This window comes from Acanthisitta chloris, unplaced genomic scaffold, assembly GCF_000695815.1.
Source record: "Acanthisitta chloris isolate BGI_N310 unplaced genomic scaffold, ASM69581v1 scaffold9261, whole genome shotgun sequence".
In the NCBI taxonomy this organism is placed as follows: domain Eukaryota; kingdom Metazoa; phylum Chordata; class Aves; order Passeriformes; family Acanthisittidae; genus Acanthisitta; species Acanthisitta chloris.
The window spans coordinates 20,887-31,173 of record NW_008656462.1 but is presented as its reverse complement, the minus strand read 5'-3'; the positions used below and the strand labels follow the sequence as shown (position 1 = coordinate 31,173).

At 39.2% G+C, this 10,287-nt stretch overlaps 1 protein-coding gene across 1 annotated transcript in view; it reads right to left on the bottom strand.

Moving 5' to 3' along the window:
- LOC103811375 (diacylglycerol kinase theta-like) overlaps nt 1-9,948 on the bottom strand; it is a gene marked incomplete at both ends in the record, with an annotated part of 36,422 nt that extends 26,474 nt beyond the window's left edge. The window contains 2 exons of the mRNA XM_009084346.1: nt 199-298; nt 9,869-9,948. Coding sequence (XP_009082594.1) covers nt 199-298; nt 9,869-9,948 — 180 coding nt within the window. The remainder of the gene's footprint in view (nt 1-198; nt 299-9,868) is intronic.
- Nucleotides 9,949-10,287: the final 339 nt, after the last annotated feature.

Below are 10,287 nucleotides of genomic sequence, written 5' to 3'. Positions count from 1 at the left end.
GGTTTATTGGTTTATTATTCCTTAACTTGAAGCACACATTTTCACAATCAATGAACAGATAATAAACAAACCAAAGACCTCTCAAACACAGTGAGCACACGTGTGTGTAGAAACACATACCCTTGAGATATTCAATGTAAGTAAAGTGTACATTACTGGATAACACACAGAGGGCTCTACAAGTAGGGTTTAACTTACCTTCACATCGAAAGGCAGGTGACTCTAGTGACTTTCTGCACACAGTGCAAAACTTTCTTTTGTAATGTCCTGGAGGCCCAAAACAGTGTGCAACTGGAACCTGTCAATGATGAATGCATAAGACATCATCAATTTCAACTTTCAAAGTGTCAGATAAAATTCACAGAAGCTGCTTTATCTTGCAACATAGGATAGTATATACAACATAAACTTAACTAAGCCCAAGAATAAATATGCAGGCAAACCAGGCTTAAAAAAATAATCATACTTTAAAATATATTTTACATCCTTTAAATATATTTTAAATTCTTGGGGATTAATATGTATTGCATATATTTTTAAGTACTGATCAGCTTCTTGATGGTTCACAGCAATGTGAATGCAAAGCCTTCCTTTGGGACTTAGCTGCAATCACATTTCCTTTCCTAAGTATTCTTAATTGAATCAAGGACAATTAAACAGTAACAGCTGCACAGGTGAACATAATAGCCTGAAGACACACTCAAGATAATTTTTAAAACCTCAGTGCTGCCACAGTTCAGTAGTCTCTACAGGCCTTTCACCTCTTCTCCAAACACAGTCCAGCCCACTGGCTGATCAGAACAAATGCACTGGTCTTCCCCCACCCCATCCAAAGCTTCAAAGCCAGAATGGTAAGACTCAATAATCTCAGAGGTCTTTTTCAACCTAATTGATTCTGTGATTCTGTACAGAGATCCAGCTCTTGAAATACGTCCATACTGAGGTTCCTCCAGACTGCAGGTGGAAGATGACACATTACAATACCCTCTTGCTGTACCAGAGCTGTACCAACAATTTTAGCAAATTTATTTCTAGGATACTATTTCTAGGATACTATTCACTTAAAATACACAGAGGGGTTTTTCTTGCTTAGTGATTAATAATGAAGATGGGAAATGACAGTGCCAAGAGAACAACAGAAGAAAAAAGAAGAATAAGAAGTATCCTTGAGCTTAATACTTATTCCAGAGACCACTCTTCTTACAAGATGCACAGCTTTGTTAAACTGATATTTGCACTAGAAGGAAGGAACATAATTTCATGTTTAAAGTCCTAGAATCCAAACGAGTTCCACAGGAGTTTGCCATAATTTAGTTATTTAGTATTATGCATCTCACATGCCCTTCTTGCTATGACAAACATAAAACAGATTTATCTTGCATCACAAAAAAAAAATGCTTCTAGTAAAGGCTGACAAGTTTTATTTAGGTGTGAAATCAAATTAATCATTGCCAGTAAAATTTTGGAAATAATGACTAAAGATACAGAGTCACAGATAGGTTCTTTTCGTATAGCCCCAGCACTTGTCAGCAGGATTTGACTTTTTCTCCTGTTCTGTTAGGGGTTTCCTGAGAACCACTAACAGTAAATCAGACACATACTGTGAGCACAGAATTTGTTGACACAGGAAGTCGCTTCCAATTATAAATGACTAATTCCCATGAGTATTTCTGCCTCTGAAAGCATGGGGACAGTTACACTACGCAATCATGTACTTGAAGCAGGCACAATGAAAGAAGTGAGATGAAGTCTTGCCAGGTGCAACGCAAGGAGAAAAGAGCATTGCTGAAAGTTTCATCAAGAAAAAAATCAGTAACCTCCAAACTGCAAAGCATGTGGTTTCTCCAGTCCTCCTCAGAATTAATCTTTGGGAAGTAAAGGAGGATGAAGAGAGGTCTTAAGTATGCCTGTGTTATCAGACATGAACAAGATCATGCACAGTACCTGACCAGTGAAACAGGGTCACCAGCCACAGATCCAGTGTGCTGTCTGGAAGAATCCTTGGTCCCTGACTAAACAGGAAACTGCCCAGGCTCCCCACCAAGCTGGGCTGCCAGCCAGCCTACCAAAAGCATTTCATATCAGTATCTCCAATATGATATATTATGGAACAGCCTCGCCTTCAAAAGCTTCAAATTGTAACCTTACGTACAAGTTTGGGGTTTAAAAATACAGACAAACCATACTTTTGGGTTCATATCCTATTCCCATCAACCCAAACAGAAATTTCATTCTCTGGAACCCTCCAGCTCTAACTGACAAAATTCATAGTTGTCTCGCATACAGCAGAATGCTGTAGTTATAAAATGCATGTTTACAAAAACCCCATATATATCCTTGGGGGAAAGAATATATCCTGGAGAGTTTGATAAACCTGAATCACACTACAAGTTTAAGGCTCATAATCTCTGCCAACTCTTCTTGCACTTTGAAGCTACTTAAAGAGAAAGCAAAACCCAAGCTTCTATTTACAGAAATATACAGGCTACCTGGCTCAGCTGTTGTGGAAGTAAAGCACTGTTTTCTTACTCTAGCTGCTCCAAAAATAAAAGTTTTGCCCAAAATTCATCCTACACAATGAATTTGTGTGCAGAAAGAGATGATGAGAACAATTACATAAGCACAACCCCAGCCAGACACTGCAATTGCAAGGTGCAATCCCTGGGAGGATTTTTCAGGCAAGTTTTTCTTCACATCCCAACCTGTCTTCAGGTTTCAAGTGTCACCTTAAAGTCAAGTGTTGCCCTATTTCTGCCACAGCCCCAGGCATAGTGGAGCCAGTCATCCCCAAGGCAGACGAATTTCCCTTGAGATCAGACACAGAGACCTTTAGCTCTGAAGAGGTGAACAAACTGCTTTGGATACCCAGCATGAGCACTCAATTCCTCAACAATCCATGTCTGAAACAGAGGATTCTTCTTCCCCTGGCCACGAGTCTGGCTATTTAATCTTAAACCTGGCATAGAAATGCAGGCTTTTCATTACTGTCACAGAAAGATTCTGCTGAAGCACAGAACAGTTTTGGGAAAGACTGTGAGAAAGGTCCTTGACAGAAGTCAAGCTTACTGAGGATCTAACTGTACTTATCTAGAAGGCTCGATGGAAGGAGACCAAGTCTCAGTTCTGCAGTTGTTCAGACCACAGTGACAACCCTTTGCAAGAGCAACTTGCTGACTGAAATGCTAAGCGGCACAGGGGAAAAAGGGGTGGGGGATAAAAATCTGTTTTCTTCAACTTCTGCCTTATGAAACAAGCCAAAGGAACTATTATGAGTGGTCTTTCTAACTTGTTTTAGAAGTGACAGGTAAAAAACCACGGCAGAGCCTGATGGAAAATGGGATGGGAATAAGACAGAAAAAGAAGAACAGTAAAAGAGCAAGTACAACATAATATATACATCAATTACGTCACGTTTCCCAATATTTTTTTGCTGCTGAACAAGTTGCAAGCACACAATACATGAAAAAAAATTAGCAAAACTCAGACTGGGAAAGCCAGTGAAACAGCATGTCAGAACATGAAAAATTACATATTATTCTTTAGTTTATATCCATCTCTATAAGTACAGCCAAGTACAGAGACATAAGTTGGCCTAGAGAGAAAGTTAATAATTTATGCGTGTAAAATTGCTTTTCCAATATATCTACTTAAATTACCTTATGCAAACCACAAAAATCAATTTCCACAGAAAAACACAGAAAATTTCTTCTAGTAATACCATTAAATGACATCTAAGTGCCCTTACAATATTGATCAGAAGCACATCAACAGGAAGTATAATGGTAACACTCCAGCAAGTGCACACCAGTTCTGCATCACACAGAAAGAACAGCAACAAACTGTTCTTAATATCCAAACTTCAGAAGGATAAAAAGGATAGAATTGTTTTCTTTCAATGGCGCCTTTTACAATTGTTCTCCACCCTGAAACACCACATGATATGAAGCATGTGGCCAACAGCACATCATGAATTTAAGTCCTCTTCCACTAAGGTGGAATCACTGTGTAGAGTGTAGCCCAGCTACCATCCAAACCCTCTGACTTTTGCATAGAGCCAGGCCAGATGTCTTACTGGTCCACAGCCTTCTGGATAGCTCAGCAGAGTAAAAAGTACAGCTCCAGGAAGGCCTGTTCTTCATGCAGCTGCAGCTTCTTTTCTACCAGTTCAGACAGATAAAAGTTTTAGCTTGAACCCTGAGGCAAAGACTTCCAGGCTCCAAGAGGAATGAGAGAAATACAGATACACCAAATGCTGAAGTGACAGGTGCTGTCTTGGGCAGTCTTAAAAAAGAACTACCTACTAAAAACTTTCCCTAGGCCTACGTGTAGGACCTATAGTAGTGTGGGACAAGACAGCTTCCAAGTAGAAAAGAGGATACAAACACTCTCACAATAGCCTCCAAAGGTGGAGCAAAAGGAATTTAACTTAAGGTCACTAGTTTTCCATTCAAAACCGCCATTGAATTTTATGGATAAGCACAAGCAACTTGGAAGCAATCATCTTCACTAAATGCCCAGAAGGGTGGTTGTACAGGATCTTTCACAAAGACTACTCTCGATATAAAGCCAAAAAATAATTGCTGATACAAATATAAATGGTGTTTCTGAAACAAAACCACCTATGAATTCTGATGTTTCAGTGCAAAGGTACCTCCACATCTGAAGTTTCTAAGGTTCACTCTAACACCATTAACCTTTACTCTAGGGAGGTAAATATGGTGATCATACCTGACTACATCCCATGACTGTTCTGTCCAGGTTAATTGTCTAGATGATACCCTCTCTGAGAGAAGCAACAACTTTGTAATTCAACTTTTCCCAGTATTTACATCTTTTCAAGTACTTCCTTATTACTCAGTAATCACAAAGAGCCCTTTTATTTGCTTGAAACCTCTCTGCTTTAGTAGCAAAGTATTTCTGCATCTTGAATACACTTTGTGCTCTTGAATACCCTCTACTTCTTTTTCCTTTTAGGGACAATGCCTATCAGTTACTCATCAGCTGTGTCCAAACTGACATTCTTCCTCTGAGCACTTATCAGTTGGTGTTTAGAGGCAATTTAAGCAAACATTCCATATGGTAGTTCTGAAACAAGATAAGAATACAAAGTTAAATGGTGCCTCAACACATCATAGGACAGGCAAGCCAAAAAAATCAAATATTTAGTTATCAAAATGTTAATTGGGGCTAACACAAGCGAATAATGCAAGCAAATAATGCACACATCCATATGCAGCCTCATCATATCCAGGAATATTTTTCTCCATCCTACGGACCTCTATGACAGGACATTTGGCCTTATCTACTCTAAGCTCTCAAAGACCCTTTATGATGGGAGCTGTACAGTGAATTCCACACCATTTTGAACCAGTAATATATGATACTTCTACTAAATAATGAGACTTGTGTAAAAGCTTTTCACTGAAACTAAGAACTGCTTGGACTAGACTTTTTCACACTGGAAATAAAAAATTACATGCAAAAGTCACTCACTCTTTGCTTTTATTGCTACAGGGGAAAATCAATGTCCACCTCCTTTCATCAAGATAAAGAATTCAAAGAAACAAACACAGCGAAACCCCATAATGCTTCTGAAACTGAAGAGTCACTGATACAGCTACAAAGCTCATCTCAGATGAGAGTTCTCAGGCTCCCAGGCAGCTTGCATCCAGTTTCAATAGAGTATAATAAGCTCTCTTGAGTTTATGACCCAGGAGGTGCTAGGCCTTCCTTCCCTTTAACTCCAATGTTCCACTTCAGGGAGGAAAAGGAGGAAACCTTGGTGCAGTGCCAGGATTACCAGCAAGAAGCTTTAAACTTCATTTGGTTTCTAAATTATGCCATGTGGCTGTTAGACTCCAGGCAACTGCCTTGCTGAAGAAACACAGGCATGGGTCAAGTGCTGGAGAGCTAGAGACAGACCTTCTCACCAGAAAGTGGTCAGTGCCCTCCAGCAAGTGCCCAAGTAAAATCATTCAACAGTCTGGGTTGGAAGGGACCATGGTTTAAAGGCCGTCTAGTCCAAACCCTCCTGCAGTGAGCAGGGACAGCTTCAACTAGGTCACACTGCTCAGAGCCCCATCCAACTTGGCCTTGAACGTTTCCAGGGATGGGGCATCGCTACCCTTATTGTAAAACCTTTCTTCCTTAAATCTAATCTGAATCTATCCTCTTTTAGTTTAAAACAATTACCCCTTGCCCTACCACTACAGGCCCTGCTAGAAAGATCAGCTTGGGGTTCAGTTGTTAGGACATGCTGTGAAAAAACCCTCGCACTAGCAAAGTCTCCTTATCATGGACAAATAAAAAGGGAAAAAGAGATAGAAGCACTTTTCCAGAACTGTTTTTGTAATATATAATAGAGGGAAAACATTAAGAATTATTTTGTGAAGTCAAATTCATATTACAGATCTAACTTCACCACCACCAAAAAGATACAAGAAGGGCAGGATAGAAAGTCCCCTGGTTGATGCATGACAATAACAATAACATGCCAACCAACTTGTTCACAGACGTTGCATTTCAGCCTGAAACGATAGTCTGATGGGAGAAGCAGTAAAAGTTCAGAAAGCAGACAGTGCAGCATTTTTTAACCCATGTTGACATAAAACCACCAACACCACCAACTAATAACATGGAACGATTTTCAAAAATTGGATTCTGACATTTTTCTCCCATATTCTCAAGAACTCCCACAGAAACCAATTACATCAAATTCTCCTTCACTGCTTGCGAAACACTTTCGCATTTGTTAAACTGGCTACTCACCAGTTGCAACAACTTTTCTTAAAAGCTAATTCTCTGAGGCAATCACACAAAAATCCATTAGACATTTCTGACAGCTGAATGAGACTGGGGCATTTATTACTCCAAACCAAGCGAAGCAGCAACCAAACCTCGACGGCCTTTGTCTCACACTTTGTTGGACCTTCTCATTGCTGCTTAGACAGAAAACAAAGGTAGAGAAAGTAAACAAAAAAAGAGGTTGGGTCCCTGTACAGAAGTCCTTCAGCTGCAGAAAGATGAGATGCTGCAGTTGTGTATACAAAATATGACATGTAAAAACAGCACAGATTATCAGAAGCAGGGCTAGGGGATCTTACCCTAACTCAAGTTATCTTTTTTACCCTCTCTTCTACCTTCAGTTCATTAGGAGCAGACCCAAATAACGACCCTGCACTCAGCTGAATCTAGTAATCAGGGGGAGACACTCAGGTTAGCAAGCTTGGACAAGGGCAGAGACCACTGCAAGCACCACAGCCTTCCCATTCACCACCACAGCCCTTGAATGCAGCGTGTTTCCTTACAAAGAAAAGTTTTATTTTTGGCATAAATATCTTCAGGAGAACCTGATAACCTAAACTGGCATTTTTCCATTCTAGACAACCCAGCTTTAAGAATAAAAGCACACAAGGAAGTCTCATAAGCAGTCTATAAACCCTTCTTGAAGTGGAAGTGTTTAGAAACCATTACAACAATACATCAACACACCAACAAGGTAAAACAAGCATAGAAAATGCTTAATTTCACTAAAACCATTTTAATATGAGATCTCACTTCCATTTAGTTTTCAAAAAGCAGTTATACAGAAAACACATGCACACACTTCTATGGCAAATTAAGAGGTAAAAAACCTGTAGTATAGCTTCAATTCCAACCTAATGAGGGAAAACATTTTCATTCTCAAAGAGGTTTCCTTTTCACTGTTACTTTTTGTAACAGTGTGTTTGGGCGTGGGTTGTTTTTGCCACCCTCCTCCCTTTATTATTTAAACATGTACCTCAGAGTAGGCAAATACTTATCGAAATGCAGGAAAGAGAGGGTTTGAATTTGAAAAAGTTGCTGTGCAACAAATCATATACACTGCAAACTTGTTCAGAAGACTGACCCATGATGGCTTCTTTTGAAACATTGTGACCTGGATCCAGTCTGGAATACTAAACGCAGGTGATAGTGATTGACAATAGTGCAAAAAATCCTTAGGGCAGCCTTGAGAATGAATTAATGAAGAATGATCTGAGGCTGGATGCAGTTGTGATGTGCTTGTGTCTCTATGGGCTTTTACTTGACCCTGGGAAGGAAAACCTACTGTCAGGAATAGAAGTTTCCACAAGACATCTGCTGAAAATTATTCTCTGATGGTCTGACTTAGTATCAAATGACACACATTCTGAGAAGCTGTAACAATTGCCATCTTCTCTAGATGAAATCCAGGCGATTAAAAAAAATAAATCTCATATTTCTGAAATACACTGAATATTGACATAGCTGAAGGAACGATCAGAAAAAAATCCCTCCAGCATTCCCTCCTATGTCAGACCTCTTAATAAATAATAAATAATCTGAAGGGAGAGATTAAAAAAATAAACTTTCCACAGATTGTATAAATTACTGTCATTTGGGGTTTGCTCCATTATAATTTTAAGCAAATGCCAAGTTCAGTACTTTCTGCAACAGAGCCTGCATGCAAAATGACATCTCCCGTATGGCAGACTCCACTAGCACAGCAGACCAGGATTAATGCAACTTGGATGACCATGTTAAGGAGGGCAAGACTGTCCGGAACAAAAAGTACAATCCAGTATTTTCAAAACTTAATCATTATAGCTCAACATGGATAACACAGAAGACTCTCTGCTGCTACGTACAGAAACACTGAACTGCAAACAGTTTCCAGGACTGACACCACCACCCAGACAACTATCCTCATGGTGCAGTAGAATTTATCCTGACTGTTTACACATAAAATTGTAATATAAAATTTATGTTTTGGGGGGTTTACCTCCATATTGGGTAATTTCTCTCTATCCAACTCCTGTAACTCCAGCTACATATTGTTTTAAACTCTCACTTATCACTCCCTACATAGGCTTCTACAACATAAAGGAATTTGGTAAAGTTTTTTAGGGCACAAAGAAGGGAATCAGCTCCTCCTTCACAGGTCTATGCAATGCATTCCCATGAATGTGCTTTTAGTCATCAAGACCTGTAATGCACACGACTGATTTTACAGCCATCCCTCATTTGACTTTTGCATATGGCTCCTTAAGGTATCCAGTGTTTTACTTCTCTAATAAGTTTCTCATCTTCTTCTTTCCTTTTTACCTCTTCTGTCATCCTTTCCCAAGTGGATAACACACACTTTGTTTTCTCTTCAATTTAGCACCTTAATAAATCCTATGATCTTCTTTAAACTTGATTCAACTTTCACACCCTTTAAAAGTAATCCCTTATGCATGACGCCATGTGGGAGAAAGTCACAAGCCACCTGAAAACTCATACTTTATACATTACCAAAATAAACCTTGAACTACTACCATCAAGTTAAGTCCTGCCCTCTGTTTTTTGGATTTGAAATCCTATACTTTTAATGCAATGACTTTGTTCTCAGGACACAATAACCAAGCAGATTCTTAAGATGTAGCAAACAACAGAAGACAAATACAGCCCCTTTGCTGGGCAAAGAAGCTTTAACATCTTCCCAATAAGATGCAACTGCTGCAAAAATAAGTTGGTGATGTAGAGAGTTCATTTTTACGACACATGGTGCAGTTTTTGGAGAGCACTGATATCAATCACTCTCTCTACTCCATTACTGCAAGACTTCAGAAAATGACACACAATAAAAACATCTAGTAATATTTAAAGAATGGTCTTCAGTGACAGACTATCTACAATTGCCCATCACAGGGACTTTTCAAAGGAAGTGTAGCTTTGCTTTTGAGCAGCTACAAAAGCCTCAGTGATGACTAACACTATTTATGCATTATGGTATTAAAAAAATCACTGCTGTACTACACCATGTTCATTAGTGACAACTTTGTGCTATTATCCCAAGAAAAAGACAAACCAGTGTGTGCTTACTCACCCTTACAAGGCTGGGAGCAATACATGAACATGGTATCTTGACATTCTTGAGGCACTTTTCGTGAGACATGAAGTTGCAAACTGTGGAAATAAAGTAAGAACTGTTAGCAAGTTTTCACAAGCAAGTGACTCTGTATGGGGTTTTTTTTTGTTGTTTATGTGAGTTTTTCACAGAGTCAAATACAATTAGGAACACTGTCTTTTTAATCACATTTGCTACACCCTAGGTTTGAGAACGTACGTGGCTGTCACACTTTGTGCAGTGCCTGAACTCCAGCTTGTTTTGTTATTAAGATGTTGGCAAAGGAAAAGAGAGTTTATCCCAATGCATTACAAGCTTACAGCAAGTCATGGCCTTCCACGATCTCTCCCCATAAGCATCAAAATGAGCTCTTAAATTTCAAAAGAAGTTTTAAACAG